The following is a 19371-nucleotide window of genomic DNA, read 5'->3' on the forward strand; positions in this document are numbered from 1 at the left end:
ATCTTATAACTTTTACAAACTTCTTGTCTGCCTCCATGGATAAACGTGTGCAAGTTGATACAATCTATACCGACTATAGCAAGGCTTTTGACAAGATCAACCACAACATTCTGCTTAGAAAACTTGCTAATCATGGTATTCATGGAGATCTCCTTCGTTGGTTATCCTCATACGTAACAAACAGGTCCCAGGCTGTGACAGTGGGTGGATTTTCCTCGGTCTGGAAAATCATTACTTCCGGTGTGCCTCAGGGGTCCATTTTGGGTCCTTTGCTTTTCTCTATCTATATTAATGATATTACGACATGTTTTCACAATGCTCAAATTTTACTATTTGCTGACGATATGAAGATATACCTTCCTATAAGCTCCCCGGACTGTTCTGCGCGTTTACAAGCAGATCTTGATCGACTGACGGATTACTGTCTCAGAAATAAGCTTTTTATCAATATTTCTAAATGTTGCAAAGTCACATTCACACGTAACCGTGTGAAAATACTGCATGATTACACCATTTTTGGATCGATTTTAACAAATAAAGACTATGTGCGTGATCTCGGGGTTTTCTTGGACTCTAAACTTACCTTTGATAAACACGTTGATAACATTGTCACCAAAGCATCAAAAAGTCTAGGTTTTGTACTGAGAACATGCAAATTTTTCAAAAATACTAAGACATATCTGACTCTCTACAATTCACATGTTCGTCCTCACCTGGAGTACTGTTCACCGGTTTGGAACCCGCGCTATATTGTTTATGTTAACAGGTTAGAAAGAGTTCAGGAACGATTTCTCAAATTCCTCAATTTTAAATCATTTAACATATACAACTCTTACGACGAAATCGAGAAACATTTTCGAATCACAAAACTACTCAACAGGAGGATTGTCGCTGATCAGATGCTCTTGTATAAAATTATTAACTCTAAAGTTGACTGCCCGGAGTTGCTGAACAAAATAAATTTCCATGCGCCAATTCGATACAGCAGACAAAATACCCTTTTCTACATTGATAGATGCAATACCAATTCCAACCAAAATGAATTTATGCAAAGGACATGTAACTACTATAATAATAAATTTGCAAATATAGACACTCGTGCTGACATATTCACTGCTAGTTACTATCACTACAGAATTTCATTGTATCACATTCTAACTCATATTAACCACTGTTAAAATGATTGTACCTAATATTTTAATATTACCTGCGTGGCAACTTTTCCTCATCCCTCTCCTTCCCTTTCCCGTTCCAACCCAAGTCTATTTAAGTATAGTTAAAATCACTTTTATTTACTGCTGTTTATGGTAGGCATATTATAGGTTTATCGTTTGCACGTTAGTTTTATGTTTCTATATATATCTGTGAACATTAATAATTGGTCTGTTTTTTGTTATTCTCTTATGTTTATTATATTACTAAGACTGTTTATGTTCCTAAAATAAATAAATAAATAATTTGACAATTTCGGCTATCTAACTAACGTTCATTTGTACATCTAGAGTTAAATAGTTTTATCTAGAAAGAAATAAAAAAATTAAATAATAATAATTAGCTCCACTAGATGCAGAAAACAGTATTAAAATATGCTCATATTGTAATATTAAAGTACAAAGTATATTAAAAATATCGAAGTATTTGTTTCCCGCATTTTGAATCCGTCTCATAAGAGTGTAATATTGCTACATTGAAGTAGAATTGTCAATTGAAATTGAAATCATGCCAAATGAGTGAAGATAGACACTGTAATGCTGTCCAAAACATTGACTGAAGAAAGAGGTAGAGCAACACGGCATAGTAATTTTTATTTTTTAAAGAACCTTGAGGATAATTTTTACTTTAGCGCAAAAAAATCCTTTCAGATAGCTCTATAAATTCGCCCCTCGCGTGAAGATGAACCCCCGCGTCAATTAACCATATAAAAGCTGAAAGAACTCACCAGTCTAGTCCGCTGTGTATCGGGCGTCCGTCTTACTCCGCTCCGAGGGAATAGGGGATGGGGTAGGAATCGGGTATTCCTTTAAGTAGTTTGTCCTGTCTTCCAGCTAGCCCCCGAGGAATGGTGGCCTAACTCCCCTACTTCCCTACTCGGTACTCGCCAAGGTCCGAACATTTTTTAGCGAAAATATTTAATTATTTTCCAGATTGAAAGGTTGATGTCATTTTGTTAAGAAAGTCAATTTGGAGGCGGGTTTGACTACCTCAGGCCCGGAAACTATTCATTGGTTTACCAACACCTCTGGAATAGGTCACCCAGAGTGGTTCGCTTCGTTTGGTGATTTGGCAGGGGTGCCCGGTTTCAAAGGGGTAGGATGTGCCTGACCACCAGCTGGGTGGCATACCAGATCGGTAGAGACTGGTTTGTGACACCCTTTGATCTCTCCAACTGGTTTCTCGACCCATCATCTTGCGTCGCAGTGGGAAGTATATATTCACATGCCCATAACACCTGGACACTGACCATACATTTCTACCCAACCCTCATACCCTTTACCTTCCCAGAATTTCCTCTGCTTCCTTTCCTTAAAAATATCCTTTTATTTGGAAAAAGTTAAGTTGAAAAATCTACTACCATAATGATGAAGTAGATGTTGCTTTCGTAATAATCGTACATAATAACTAGTAGAGCATTGAGCCCGCAAAGCTTAGGTGGGAACCCAATGCATTTTTTTCACTATGCTTCTAAGTAGGTTGTATTTTTAAATATAAATTTTATTTGAATGTTTTTTTGTATTTGTTTAGTCCGAATTCTTATTTTATTCGCATTATTAATTTATTATTTATTTATTTATTAAAATATTATGTATATATTATATATTTATATATTAGAGGCACGGCTGACAACTAGCTGCGTTCTGGATCCAAAATGTACAGGTGAGTACTGAGAAGTGATTTGTCAATATTGTAAATAAGTCAAATATTATGAAAGGAAACAAGCTAATGATTTATTGAAAATGCATATTTTATTATTATTATTTCAAGCGTAGATACATCAAAAACAACAGAGTGACTCAACTGCGTAACTTATCAGGCCTCTGGCATATTGGCCGCTATATTTCTTAAAGACGCTCTCAGAAAGTCGGATAATTTATGTGTTGCCGCTTCTTACTAAAATCCAAATAGATTGGATATTTTTGAACGTATTCAAAAAACTGTTTTTGAATGGTGATAAAATAACGGTTTAAATTTTATTATTAAAAGCAAACATACGATTTTTTATATATTAACATTTTAAAATCATAAAAAGTTTTAAAAATAGCTCACTACGTTTTTTTGTCTAAACATTGAACTAAAATTGCACAAAAAAACACATTTGACTAGACAGATATAAAACATTATTACCACCTTTTTTTATCGTATCATACAAATAAATAATAAAAAATTTACAAAAGTTCATAATTTTTTCTCAAATATTTGTCGGATGTTGGAATATTTGGTTTCAAAGAGGTGTACATTTAAAACATGCTGTGGTTAATTTCTATGTATAATTATAAATCTTGGTTGTTTTTTCTTTTTAACATCGTTTATTTAATACTTCTAACTATGTCTTTGACACAAAGATTTATATGAGACATATGAGCTGTTCCGAAAAGCGAACAAATTGATTCTACTTGTAAAACCTGTTTGTTCCCAAAACCTAACAAGTAAGCCCGAGGAGTTATTATGCTGCTTTGGCCGTTGACATTATCAACGTCACTTATACACAGTTAATAATACTTCTTTTCTCTCTTTCTCTCAACGCAAGTCATAAAATTGTAAAACTTTACCCTATGTCTATTATTTCTTGTTTATTTGACACCGTTGTCTTTAGTGTTGTTACACGTAATAATTCATTATTACTACTCCTTTTACCATTTCTTATTTACTGTACATTTTTGTGCTCTTCATTTGTAATATCTGTAATATTGGTGAACCTACAAATTTTTTTTCACAGAAACAATGAAATATATATTGATTTTATTTATGATGGATGGGATAAACAATCCAACCAAAATCTTCATCTAGTTAAAAGAAAATCTTTTAGTGATAAATTTAAAAAAAAAAACAGTTTCTACAAGATATATTAACACAAACCTCATTCACTGGAATGTCCACTACGAAGCTGCGAATTAAGACGTAAGTATAATGTTTTTTGCTTGAATTGAAAAGGGTACCTTAAGAAAAACTTTATTGCTCTATATTGTATGAACTAGTTTGGCTTTGACGTAAGCTTTAAGTGGTCAGTACAACAACTTTCTAACATAAATGCTTTATTTAACACCTTAGAAGACGGCCAAAAAATATTTTTCAAACATGTTTTTAAAGTTGATCCGTAGAACTATACTTAATCCATATATTTCAAAAGAGGTGCTCATATGTGCAGGTATACTCATAGAAGATACCGTGCACTTTTCTTGCTCCAAAGGCGAGGACTTCTGCCTCTCAGAACGCACTAATCAACAGAGCGCAGAATTGAACTGATTAACGATTTTACATCGACCATCTACATTTTCAAAGTCACTTACATACAGTTCGGTATCTTTTGTTGCATGTCACTAAATAATAAAACAGCCCCATGGAAAACTTGAAGAAACAAACAATATTATTCTGTGGAATGTCGGGGATGGAATCTCAAGCTGATAACGTTCGTGTACCTGGTAAAATATCCGGTTCATATAGATAGATAATAATTAATATAATATATGCTCAACTACCTGATCAATTGGATAAACTCGGGACTAAACGAAAATAGTTTGTATCGAATGGTAAATCAAATAGGTTTTTAAATCATCATTGTTTTCATCTGGCGTAAAATTTCAAATTGCAAGCCACCTACAGATTTTAGTAGATACGAGTTACTTAGAAGTCTTACTATGCGCTCTAACATATACACCTATACGAGTATAAACACTTTTCATCTTATGTTATTAACTAATTTTCCATTGAATGTCATTGTTTTCTTATCAAAAAATCTATACGAGCTTTTAATTCGACACATTTCTTCGGGAATCTCAATAAACAAATTTCATGTTTTAAATAATTAGAGAAATGTGTGTTAGTAATAAAATATAACTCTTTTTTTAATCTTTCTTCTTTATAAGAAAATGATATTCTCATTGTGGTGTCAAAATAGTAAAAAAAACTAACTTACCATCACGCCGTTTCCTTGCACGGGTAGGCAGAGAGGACAGACCCCCTCGGTTATAACTCGGTTTTGATACTTAATTTATTTATTTATTTTTACATTTATTACATACAAGATATACAAATATAAAAGGAAGCTTTGACTGTCCAACTAGGAAGTTTCCCGTTTTAGGACAGTCAAATTGGCAGGTTGCGTGTACATAATTCCAGGTAGGTACATGTAAAATATAAAAATAAAATTAAAATATAACATATAAATGTAAGAAAGAAAAATAGAAAGAAAATATTTTTTTTAGGAAAATACAATTTAGCAGTAATAAACAATAAAATCCAGATAGGTACATGTAAAATATAAAATAAAAATATAATATATCAATGTAAGAAAGAAAAATAAAAAAATATTTTTTAGGTAAATACAAAATACAAAATCGAAGAAATCAACTCAGACTACGTTTTTTAATAATTTTTCGGAATCTGTCCTACCTAAGTCTAATAACCATTTAGTAATTTTAGTACCGAAGGCTGATAATTCACACAGTTTAAATTGATAGGGGATTTTGTTGTATATTTTTGGTCCCAGGTATGAGAAAACTTTTTGATAAGCCGCAGTATTGCTAGTTGGAATAGAAAGGTCGTTTCTGCTCTTACTTCTGGTTTGATGATTATGATCGACTGTTATCGTTTTGTTTTTATTTTTGTGGACGCAGATTGTTATTTTTTTTATGTAACACTGTCGAACATCAAGCACATTAAACTCCTTGAAGAGAGCGTCGCTCGAGTATCTGAAGGGTTTCTTCATAATGACGCGTAGAATGGATTTCTGTGCCTTCAGTAGCGGGTATAATATTGTTAATCCTGTTCCACCCCATCCAATGCAACCGTAGGTTATGACGGAGTTACAGAGCCCGTAGTATATTTTTTTAATGTCTTGAGTTTTTATAATTTCCCGCAATGCTATAAATATATAAATAAGCTTGCGCACTTTATTAGCTGTGTTTTCAATTTGTTGTTTCCATTTAAGATGGTTATCCACTATTATACCTAAATATTTAATAGATTTAACACATTCAAGGGTTTTGCATTTACAAGTATGGTTATTATTTCCAAGGCTACACTTAATATTATGTATTGTGAGGTGATGAGGTGTTTTGGGTTGACCTGCAAGGGTAGCGCTAAATGTGAGATATTTTGTTTTTTGTATGTTTAGTGAAAGCAAATTACTGTCCAGCCACTGTTTTACTCTGTTTATACCTGTGTTCGCAAGGTGGTGTGTTTCTTTCCAATCATCTCCTTCAAACAAAATAACTGTATCGTCAGCGAACGTGATAATTTTGCCACCAATGTGTTGGTTACAAAGTTCGTTTATGTATATAATAAAGAGAAGGGGCCCAAGTGTACTTCCTTGTGGTACCAAAAAAGTGTATTTTAGTGAAGTGCTAATAGCTTCGTTAATTCTGGTTTGTTGAAATCTATTAGATATATAACTTTCTATCCATTGAAAAGCTTTTCCCTTTATTCCTATATTTCTAAGTCTCTGTAAAAGAATTTTATGAGATATAGTGTCAAATGCCTTGGCCAGGTCCAGGAAAAGGGCAATAGTTTTCTTGCCACGGTTCGTATTCCCTGCAATAGTTTCAGTGAGACATGCGATGGCATCATCCGTTCCCTTACCCGACCGAAAGCCGTATTGGTTAGGACTTAGAATGATATGTTTCTCCACATATTCGTTTAACCTAGTTTTGAAAAGCTTTTCAATGACTTTGGATATCGCGCTTAATAGTGATATTGGCCTATAGTTTTCTACAAGAGATTTAGGTCCACTTTTGTGTAATCCTTGCCTCATTCACATTCATACATCGTATCATAAATATTTTTCAGAATAACAGAAGTATTTGGTTCATTCACCATGCCATATCTTCTTCGGACATCCCTGACGTCTTGTAGGATTCACATTTGCGTCAAATATTATCTTTACACTCCCTTCATTGATTATTCGCTCTACTAGCTCAAACCATCTATGCTTACCTTTTTTAATTTTGCTCATTACGCTTACTTAGCAGCCTTGCATTTTTCACAAGACCTCCTTATTGTTGATTCCATTATTATAGATAATCATAATTTTCTAGAAGAATGGAATAATAATTCAAAATTAATTAAATGGGTAATAATACATTTTAAGAAGAAACACCGAAAACATATTTGAATACACTTCATACAAAATATTAATTCCTGCTGATTGTAAGTTGTATATCTCTGGTTCTCTAAACTCTGATTTATTTTGAATTTAAATTTCATTCTCAAAATTTGAACTTTTTTCAGATTTCGTGTTTTTTCTCGGGTCTGCGTTTTTTTTTTCAAGAAATACAAAAAAAATTTTCGCAAGGTAAATCTTTGAACTTCCATCTAATTTTTCAACAAATAATTATAACTATAGTACAAATAAAATTGTCGGTATTTGTTTTGAATTCTGAATCAAATATATTTCATAAATACTATCAGCTTCACTTTCAAAAACATTTTTTTGTTAAAGAATAGTTCTTTAATACAATATGACTCACGTAAAAAAAATCGTTTTCCACGAGAAAAATCTTAAAATTCTCCCAAGTTTTTTGTTAATCAATTCCGTGCTTGAGATGTTTGAAAGTGAATCTCTTGTGGAAGTCATTTCAATGACGGAGCAGCAGTTAATGGGAAGTTTATCGGGAAATTATCACAGAAACAAGATCCTCGCTCCGGAGAACACAATCTTAATTCTGTTAAGAAGAGCTAGTTTAAATTACGTTTTGATTGGAAAAAATAAGTCATTAAATGTGGGTCTATTATGTATGTTGTATTAGTTATTACCTTCGTATTATATGTTTTCATGAATTGTGCGTTTTTTGCCGATAATGGATTGTAATTTAACAAAAAATAACAAATATTTGAACAGAGTGGATTATTGTGTTACTTCTCATACTACAGCATAGCTCACTACACTTTCACTGTATAATATTAACAGAGTGGACTCTTTTTTTACCTCTCATACTACAGTATAGTTGACTACAAGTTCACTATATAATATTAACAGAGTGAACTTTTTGATTACTTCTCATACTAAAGCACAGCTGACTGCACTTTAACAGAGTGGATTCTTCTGTTACATCTCACACTACAGTATAGCTGACTACACTATCGCTGTATAATATTAACAGAGTGGACTTTTTTTTTACCTCTCATACTACAGTATAGTTGACTACAAGTTCACTATATAATATTAACAGAGTGAACTTTTTGATTACTTCTCATACTAAAGCACAGCTGACTGCACTTGAACAGAGTGGATTCTTCTGTTACATCTCACACTACAGTATAGCTGACTACACTATCGCTGTATAATATTAACAGAGTGGACTTTTTTTTTACCTCTCATACTACAGCATAGCTGACTACAAGTTCACTGTATAATATTAACAGAGTGAACTTTTTGATTACTTCTCATACTAAAGCACAGCTGACTGCACTTTAACAGAGTGGATTCTTCTGTTACATCTCACACTACAGTATAGCTGACTACACTATAGCTGTATAATATTAACAGGGTCGGTTTTTTTTATTACCACTCATAATACTACTGCGTAGCTGACTACCACTGTATGTTTAATCTCAAATGACCACACTAAATTAGCCATACATTTGAAATTGCCCGCACACCTTCAACGTAAAAAAGCCACAACTTTTCAACATAAAACTTAAAAAAATTTAAATCTTTGCTGTTCTTTTTTGCCAGCAAAATATGAGAAAAATTGAATGCATTTGTTGCACGAAGATAACGACACTTCTAATTGTATCCTGTATAAATATAAGTAAGGTAAAGTAAAGGTGGGAGGAGTCACCTTAACAAGGGAACATTGTCAATAAAAGTGACATGGTGATATTATTTTGATAACTAAATTAATTTATTAATATTTTTTTAAGTTAATTTCTAAAGTTTTCAAATCACATAAATTTAAATATTTATCAGCATTTGAAGGAGCTACGGCCTGTCTCTATTAAATGAATAATTATCATTTTGTAAACAAAATTTATGTTCCACGATTCTAGTGTTAAAATTTCTAGTAGTCATATCTACACTCTAAAGAGTATTCATATTTATTTTCAAATTTATCACAAACATCCTTGTAATTAATTATTTTTTTTAATTAGTACATGTTGTTTCGGAGAATTTTAACAATTCATCAAATTTCAACGTTCATTTTCCAGTTATGCGAAAGATTTTTTCAAGCTCTGTTTTTATTTCAGTTCTGTCAAGCAACTAGCCTATAATGATATAATAACAGAACTTGAACAGGACTTTCACAGAACCCGGAAATGAACGTTGAAATTTGATGAATTGTTCAAATTCTCCGAAACAACCCGTCCTTAGTGTTTCTACTGAAATACTAGCTGGAGAAATATGCTCTGGTAATATGGGGGACATTTTTAAAAATACGAAGCCTGTATAAAAAAGTATTTTTTTTTCATATGTAAGACTATTACAATTTTTTTTTTTGAATAAATTTTGAGTTAAACCTCGAATTGTAATATTTAATTACTGAAGACAATATTAGCGATTCCTAAACAAAAAGTTGAGACAGAGAAATCATAAAACGGTACATTTAGGACTCGATCCCAAGACCCTTGCCTTACCGGGGCACCGCTCTACCAACTGAGATAATGGTACCCTATCTCGTTCGGTCATATGTAACTGTATCATACCTCAAATAAGAACTACCAACATAATCTTCATTCTCTCACCGAACATATTTATTGGCAGCTATCTTTATGTATGATCACATGATTCAACCTGAACTAAATGCAGTCTAGACAGTTTCTGAGACAAAGACATCTTATTTTCATTTTCATTTGCGACATCTATTGACTTTTTCTGCAAGTCTTACAATTAAATGTTTTTTTAGTGGCTAAATGGCTGAATCGTTGGCCTAAGAGTGTGGTGGAGGCTTTGTGGGGTCTGTAAGAGTGAGAAGTTTAGCTGTCGCGATGTCGTGGAACCTAGAGCATCGGGCCTTCGCTCTCCGGAGAAAGAATCCTTATGAGTTACATGAGTACCCTCTACACAGCCCAAAGGTATAGTATGGTGCAATTGGGGCAAATGGTATCATCGGCTCGTACTTAATTAAGGAAAACCACATTATTGTCACCGTTAATTCAGAGTGCTTACGATACTTCATACCTTTTTTTTCTATAACTTCGATGTTGCAGATGGGTAATAAGGACAGTATGGTTTAAACAAGATGGTGCAACTGCACACGCAACTCGTAAATGGCTTCCAATGGGATCAGATTCCCAGAAGCTTTATCTCCAGATATGGCAATAATAACTGCCCCCTGCTCGCTCCTCTGATCTTAACTTGTGTGACTTCTTTTTGTTGGGATATCTCAAGTCCTGCGTGTTATATTCCATGTTGAAAAGCCAGACTGCCTTGAAAATTTTAAGAAGGAAGTCCATCAGAAAATCGTTCAGATTCCATGTCAGATGTTAATTGACGCTACTTAATGTTTTCTGGATCAACTACAATCATGCATTAATGAAAATGTGTCATAAGTAAAAATCTTTTGCAAGCTAAACTGACCGAAATCTTCTTTTTTGAAAACACTGCAATTTTCCTGACGGACCCTCTACAAGACAAAACAGTCGCTTAATAAACGTTTGTTAAAGAATAAGAAGTAAATTAGTTTTTTGTCGGCCTCCGTGCGACTAGCAAGCCAAAGCTGGCGGGTTTAAATCTCTCTGTGCGAAACAAATTTTATTTGATTGATTATTTCACAAATGACTCATTTAAAATTTTATATAGTATACTTACTGCACGTTTCAGAGTGCAAGATACTCTCAGTATCGCCGTGGTGAAAGAGCACCATTCAGAAATAAAACGTTGCTTGAAATAACTTTAGCCGTGTTTGGTGACCAGTCTGTATAGCCAGTTACTCCCCACTTTTATTTTTCCATCTCTTTCCCTTCCCATTACCTACCCCAATTGGGGATTCCATAGTCTCACTGGCTCACTGGTGATTCACATTTAAAAAGTTATTAAGTAGCAAACACAAACATGTTATCAATGATCGTGTTTAATCATGGGACAGCCGTGTGGCTACGTTATTCATCGATCTTAATTTCCAATTGAAATATTCAACCATTTATTACTTACCCTGTGTTTATAATTATTTATTTCGGTGCGTGCAATAATGTGAGAAGGAAAATGAAAATAAATCATACTATAATGCAAATGGAAAACGTGATGCTGTTCCGAATAAGACCGCTTTTGAAAAAACCACCCGAGAAAAACTCACGCTCAGCGTCTATTATTTTCGCTTAGCACATTTATTATTCAACATCCCGCAAAGAAGCACGCAAATGCAATATGTAAAAATCACGTGTTGAAAAATAATTACGTCAATTTGCAATGTCTGTGTTTTTCGGTTTTTAAATTGCTGTTGAAATCTTTCCAAGTAAATAAAAACACACATGTGCATTGCCAATCAAAACGAAAAAAAATGATAGCTAGATATTCTTCTTTTTCTTATGCAAGAATGCATTCACTGACGTGATTTAATACTGCAATAAAAAACATTTCTTTCAAGACTCACATTATCTTTGGGAATGCTGTGTGGAGGGTCTTTTTATGGAGAAAAAGTAGTGAACATGGTTCTTGAAGAGACGTTCTCATTTCTGTTCTCATGTGACAAATATTCAGAGCATCTTCAATTAAAATACCGGTAGATCAAGAACAGCGTTTTCTTAATCCGTACGAAATACGTTTGTTGAAATAGGTGAATATATTATACGGACCGTTCGTTTCTGCACATAATCCAGGGTTGTTTTCAAGTATTTTGGGGCTCTAAACCAGCCGTGGCTGCCAAATTTAAGAGTGTGAACATTTTCGATTTTAAAAATTTCGAGATTTGTCTACTATTGCAAGAATGTCATTATTTTCCATCCTATTTTAACTCAGCGGAGACAATCGATAAAAACGCATACGTCTTTATTGTTCCTGATATTAAAATTACTTTTTGTGTATGTTACAATACTGTGCATTTTCCCTTCTTGCTGCCACACGACAGTTTCATCTTCCTGTGAACTAATCTAAAAACAGCAGTTAATTTAGCAGGCGCCAATCCTTGCAAAGACGAAATCGTGGAAGTCAACAAGAGAACAATAATTAAAGGAATTGTTTGGAATTAGATCGCACAAACTACATTTAAAAGCTAATTGTCGTTTTCATCAAAAGATATGGCCTTGTTTTAAACAACAAACAATATTATTTCTCTAGTCTCTCCTGGAAATTGCACCATTTAGTATACTAATGCATTTACACAAAGTTGATTTTGTACAGTTGTAGAGTTTTACATGTAAGTAATTCATTTTCAGAACATTATTTCCCAGAGGGAATATTCATTACCCAATATTACAAACTTATCATTTATACCGACTCAGGTATTTGATTTATTTTTTTGTCCTTATCTGTTAACTATCCTGATATTTCACTACTTAAACTGCGAAACTTGAAAATTGCATTAAGATCGATTAGACATTATTTTATAATTTGGGAGGCAGGTATGGGTACCGCCGCCCAGGAAACCATTTATTTGATAACCAACACCCCTGCCACAGGTCACCCCCAAGTGGTTCGCTACGTTTGGGTTTGACTTAGCAGGGGTTCCTACACACCCCTCATATAATTCTTCTTCCCAGAACTTCCTCTCTTTTCTTCCCCACACAGCATCTCCATGTATGAAAAAGGCCCTGAGGGCCTTTTTTTCTCAAAGCATCTTGTGTGGAGCTAATTTAATTTATTTTTTAAAATACATTTAAACATGCACGATTGAGGGATTTCATTTCTAATATATTCTTGTAGAAGCTTTATTGAAATAATGAGTAGACACTTGTCGGTGATTGCGCTAAAGCTAAAGGGTGGGTTTAAACGGTAAACGGAACATTTCAGGGAATAGAATCTAAGCTCGAGAGACGCAAACACTATTCCATATCCTTTGAGAGAGCTTTTCCGTGTGAGTGGGAGAGCAGTGTAACCCAACACCCTCTTTGTAAGCAAAACCAACGGATATTATAGAGCGAGAGATGCTTCAATTTAATGCAAAAGAGGGATGACGGACTTTCAGTCCTTCATCTATTGCTTAATTAGTAGGCCAGAATATTTATTTCATTTTTTCAACTATTTGAACAGTTAAAGAACACCGATGCTCAAAATGTTGCAATTCAGCATCTTGAATATTACTAAAACGCTTTTGAAAAGTGCATTTTCTTTTACATGGGTGTAATGAGAAACAATTTTTATGAATTTATCAATTTATTTAACTATTTTATAACTAATAAACCTTACTCATTGGATGGCTTAAGTTTTGTATAAAGTTTATCCATCGAACAAGATTTTCAACTGGCTGGAACGATAATTTCTATCACATACCCATGTAGAGTATTGTGATGTTTTTGGGTTTAATTAAAAGGAAGAAAGAGTATTATTGTTAAAACGAAAATTATGTTATGAAAACTGAATAAAGGAAAGAGTGAACGAAAGATAACATACATTTTATAGATCGCTGCAGTAATTCTGTGGTTTGCGTATTAAATTTATTATGCCATGATTTGGCAAAAATAAGAATCAGTAGAAATAAAGTTTTCAATATATTATGATTTCTAGTTTTAAGTAAAACTATTCAGTTGTACTTAAAAATGTTTGTACACATTATGATAAAAGCGGGTAAAATTTTTTTTATACATAACATAAACTTAGAGTTTAGTAAATGACTAAAGTTGATAAAATGAGTTTTCCGGCAAGCCTTCCTCAACCGTTGGTTATTTGCCAAAGCTTATCTTATGGAACGAAAACCTTTTGGGGTTAAATATTTTAGGGGTAAGTCAATTTAAATGCTCAAAAATATCATCTCAATCCTACATTGTAATATTAAAGTAATATTTTAAGTAACCTAATATTATAAAAAATGTGATAATACATTACCATATTATTAATAACTTATAAATAAATGACTACGATAATGCAATGTAAACTCTTCTTCCAACCGCAAACTAATGCTTTCTTATAAACATTAAAAACATCAGTGAACTTGCAAATTCGACCACCTTGAAAACTGAAATATATTCATTTCAAGTGCCAATGTCTCAGTTTAAACCAAACTAAGACAAGTTTTACATGCCAACCACAGAATTCTTTCTCGCTTCTACGCATCTGCTATATATCATACACACGACATATTGTGATTTTGAATTGGGTAAATTTTAAGTAAGGAAAAACGAATGTTACAAAAAAATATATATATGTGTTTTTGCAAAATGGAAACAAATTCTACCAACGCGATACGCAACTGTAATACATTCAACGTATAATATTGCGGTACATTTAAAATTAATATTGTATAATATCTTCATTCTAATTATATTTTTCGTGATTGCAAATTTTTCAATTTAAACACATTTTTTTATTTTTTTTGTTCTTGTAATTTTTTTTAAAGTTTTAAATGGGTTCTTAAATTTTCTGATGGTAAAATTATGCTCGTCGGTGGTAATTACTACCCTTTGTATCGTGATAAATGCTGGAAATTTAAAATTCGCTTTTTGGCTTTAAAAATGCAGAATGTATGCAAGTAATGCATGCTACTTCCTTCCGGATTATTCCATCCTTACTTGCTGTTTTGATATTATTTACAGTTTTAGTAACTAGTATGCTTTGTTATCAAAATTAATAACATATTTGTACGATGAGTATATAAAAACCATTTGTTCCCATAATTCAATGTGTCAAAACTAAAAGTATTACAACTTGAATCTTTACAATTGATACGACTTTTGTTGATAATCTTTTGCGCTTTATTTAATATGTTATCTTATGTTTATAAAGTTGAAAATAAATAATATTAGATGAACTCCATATAGATAATTTTATGTTTTCATCGGTTTATTTTAAGTTTCTCCTGAAATGTTTAGTCAATGATTTATTGGTGTTTTTATCTACGATATTCTACACAGTGAAGATGTTTTGTTGTCATTGACTTTTACAGTTTAGAGTAAATACAATGAAAAAAATTATTAGAGGAGGATCTGCAACAAATGTACCAGCAAAAGATAAATAAAGCTTATTTTATAGTAAGCGACAACTTAAAATAAATTTAAAAAACCCTCAGTTTTGTGGTCTGCTTAAATAAATCTGATAGAAATTTTTATTCAAGGAGGGTCATGTTGAAATAGATTTCAATTATTTGGCCAAATGTGTTTCTTGGATTACGAAATCTGTCGGTTTCGCGCCGAAATTTGATCTAGTAACTAGTAAATCCATGTGGTTCGTATAGTTATTAATAATTAGAAAATTTTTCTAAAAAGTTTAATTGATGGATTTAGTTTTATAATGAATTCAATTTTCATTTCCAAAATTTTAACTAATTGTATTAAGAATTCATACAACCGATTAAATATCAATGATGTAGTATTTCAACCGAAAAGTTATTTTTGTTTTCGTTTTCATCATTGAAAGTGACGTGTCAAGAAAGTAGACATGATTTAATATATTAAATAACTGATGAAGAAAAAATATTCACGAAAATATTGTGCGGTACGTAAAAGTTGCTGCAGTAAATATTTTTCTTTATCGATCTACAGCAATTTTCCTTGTTCTGAAGTGTTCTTTACATAAACTTTCAGCTTCGTGAATCCTACAATTATAATATTTCCTCGTCTTCCACCCGCTACTTATATCATAAAGCGTGAACAAACCAAACTGTTATTCGTATATTACATAAAAATAAATAAACTCCCAGCAAACATCTTCCATAATGTCATGCTTGAAAAAGATTGCTCTCCGTGAAAGAGTGATGAGTGCAATAGTACGAGTTGGGTTATTAATAAAGCGTCAATGTGTTATTTAGCAGCCCTTGTGCGGTTCAGTCAGTGTGTGTAAAGCAATGTAAGCCCCACTCTAGTCAGCAGCGGAATATTAGTGCTAGTTTCCAGGCGTCGACGTCAGAAGCCGCATTCTCGCACTAAGCTCCCGGCGCTTGATGGGAAGATCTCCATATAACCTCAGAAAAGGGGATGAAAATTGTGTATTTTATTACTCGGTGGTTGGTTTTTCTTCGATCTTCGTTGACTTCTTAAGAAAACTTCATACAACTCGGTCGGAGTAATCGTGTTAAGGAAATGCAGAGAGTACGCTCTCGCGGGGATGGTTTTAACGTAATGCAACGTTTGCCCGTCTTAGCGTATAGTATTCCTCTTTTTGCGAAGTTGCGTAATTTTCCCATCCCCTGAATTTTCCACCCCCGTCCTTTCAGGCTTTTTATACGGAGATTGGCGTTAGAAAAGCTCAGTATCGGCTCGGCCGTCGAGCGGAGCGCACCATTCTGTGGAGATAGCGGCCGCCCGCGGGTTTAGCGAGGTTTACCACCCTTTGTACTGCGGAAGCCAACTTCATGCACAACTTGCTTTACCCTAGTATTAGTACCTAGTACCGTCGGCCCCTCGACCAATGGCAGGCCTTTGCGTTGTCTATCCGCGTGAAGTTTGTCCGCAAGACGTTCGATTTTCTAAATTCAAATATTATCTTCGCATTTACGCGTCGGAGCGTTGAAAAAATAATTGTACGTTGACTCTAATACACCCACATTTTCCATTTAAAAATACTTTTACGTTATATACGGCAACATTTTTTATAATATATATAAGTACATAAAACGTCGGAAACTTTACATCACAATTCAAAAATCAATTTCAAGATATTTTATAGCATAAAAGCCGCGACTTCTACGGAAATAGTTTTCTTGAATATTTTACGTAGAAAGTGCGTAAAGTGATACATCCATTAGTTTTCCTTTTGTTGATATTCGAGCATTTTCTTTCCCTTGTTATATAAGGCTTTCCTATCGGGAAATAATAAATGAAAACGCTGGCTTCCGTTTCAAAGAGGTTCTAACCAATTTTTTGCTTTCAGAATGTAGAAAAACAATTTATTTATAAACTAAGCAATACTCTAGACATGTCCATTAAAATATAAAAAAAAAACAAATTTAAATGCAATTAAAGTGTTAGTCGATGTTTGATAATTCAATTCTTTGGTGCTATGAAGACAAACTTATAATACTTAGTCGTTCGAAGTCATATTTTTATACACATTTTTGTCCGTTAAGTTTGACGGTCAGAAGATAGAGCGGTAAGAAGAGGAAAGAAGACACACACTACCAAAGATGAATATACTAGGTACGTTTTACTCATTTATTACTGTATATCTGTGGCTGAACGCAAAAAAGAGACGTCATTTGATGAAGAAATGAATGTTAACTATGTTTGGAGGCCTGATTTAGTTTTTAATAATATATTGTATGTTTGCGGATTATTCCTGAGTGTACTTTCAGTATCACCATAGAAATTCAATTCAGAATCAAAACGTTGCTTGAAATGGCTTTAGCGATGGTTGGTGACCAAACTTGAATATCTCCTTCCTATCTCCTTCCCACCCCCATTACTCTTAGCCTCAGAACATATTCCGATTGGGGGTGCCATAGTCTCACTGGCTCCAGACGGTTGGGAGCAGTTGGTACTCTTGTGCGGTGCTTAAATAAAACACATTCTTTTTCTCCCATTTTATTTGAATATATTCCCCAAAATCGTAGTGCCACAATCCTGTTTTTCTCCCTTCATCTAGTCCGGGTCTCTTCAAAACCAACATTAACCTTTTCTTCCCTTGCCCTTCCCCTTACCCGCCTCAAAACGCTACCCAACCAGGTGTCGATATAGCTCCCCTGCCTTTATACTGTACATAAAAGTGCGCTTTTTTAAGGTTTCACTTATATTTTTTTGTAAATATCTCAGTCTCCACAATTAGATTCTCGCATAATATTCATGAATGTAAAAATCAAATTATCGCCCCGTCATTTTCTAAGGCTTTCATTTCCGAAAGGTTATAGAAATTTTTCAGTTACACCGATTTAACTGTGACGTAAAATATTATAGCCCCGAACATATTGAATATTGTAATATGTAATCTAAATTCGAAATAAGAACAGAAAACGTTAAATTCATACAAATTACTTGATTATGTCTTAACAAACAACATTCTTTCATCATAAACTCCTTTATTGACTTACGAAAATAATATAACTTCTTGAGTATTGGATATATCGCACAATCCGGTAACTCTCTTAAGTTTGGATTTTTTAACATTTACACTATTCGTTTCATCAGTAGAACGATAATGGTGATTTTAATCCGATGAATCTTTGCATTTGTTTGTCTTGAAAATTATTGGTTCTCTTCAATGGTGTTTATTTAGGTGTCAGATTGGCAGAATTTCAATAACTCTGTTAAAGTTTGCTTCTTTAACATTAACACTATTCGTTACATCAGACTAGGACAGTGATGTTTTTACACGATGAAACCTTGCATTAATATTTCGTGTATTTGTCTTGAAAATTGGTGGTTATCAAAGGTGTTTATTTGAGCGTCAGAGTGATAAGGGTTGATTGCGCAACCTTATTTACATCAACGGAGGGAATCAATGAACTAAGCGATACTATTTTTGTAAGCAAAATCGACTCGTCACCTAAAAAGGGGTGAAAAATTTTCGATTAGAAGTTTGTTCAGAGGTTTCTTGTCAGTTTCAATTTATAACTTTAAAAATTGAAGGGTTTCAGTTTGATAACTTAGAAATCACCTTACTTTACATCGATAAATTTTATAGTTGCTTCGTCATTTGGATAAACAAACCTATACATTGTTTTCTTAACTGGAAATTTTTCTTTTTTTGTAGTTATTCATCTGAATTCATATAATATTTTATGTTTATTTCACACTAGACATCCTCAGGTTTCCTTTAAGGCCAATTTCGTCTTTGAGGAGGCTGTGTAAAGGGTATTTTTACATGAATTCCGGGTCTTGAAGAGATACATGTTTTGGAGGGAGGAAATATAAAACGGTAAATCTTTCATAGACTGCGCTAGAGTATAATAAGGAGTCAACCAGGCATAACTATTTACCATACGTTTGGCGTATCACCTTTCTATCCGTTAGATCTACGTATCCTCTTTCATTGACATACCAATTTTATCGTGATTTATTCTTGGGGTATTATGCCGTGTTGCGCTGTCTCCTTATTTAGCCAAAGTTTTGGACAGCGTCACTTTATCCATAATCAGGGCAGATGTGATATTATTATTTAAGAATTGGCAATGGGGCTGTTATTCATCCTTTGGAATT

At 33.3% G+C, this 19371-nt stretch overlaps 1 protein-coding gene across 3 annotated transcripts in view; it reads left to right on the forward strand.

The window, feature by feature from the left end:
* cpx (synaptic transmission protein complexin) overlaps nucleotides 1–19371 on the forward strand; it is a 333160-nt gene that overhangs the window by 112433 nt on the left and 201356 nt on the right. The window contains exons 1-2 of one of the 3 annotated variants that reach the window (XM_089646824.1): nucleotides 16499–16558; nucleotides 17111–17376. The exons of the other annotated variants lie outside the window; for them this stretch is intronic. Of the exons in view, the coding sequence (XP_089502950.1) occupies nucleotides 17364–17376 (13 nt within the window). The 5' untranslated portion in view covers nucleotides 16499–16558; nucleotides 17111–17363. Of the gene's footprint in view, nucleotides 1–16498; nucleotides 16559–17110; nucleotides 17377–19371 lie in introns of those variants that run through there. 3 annotated transcript variants of the gene reach the window in all.

This window comes from Hesperophylax consimilis, chromosome 25, assembly GCF_061612785.1.
Source record: "Hesperophylax consimilis isolate HC1 chromosome 25, BYU_Hcon_1.0, whole genome shotgun sequence".
Taxonomy (NCBI): Eukaryota; Metazoa; Arthropoda; class Insecta; order Trichoptera; family Limnephilidae; genus Hesperophylax; species Hesperophylax consimilis.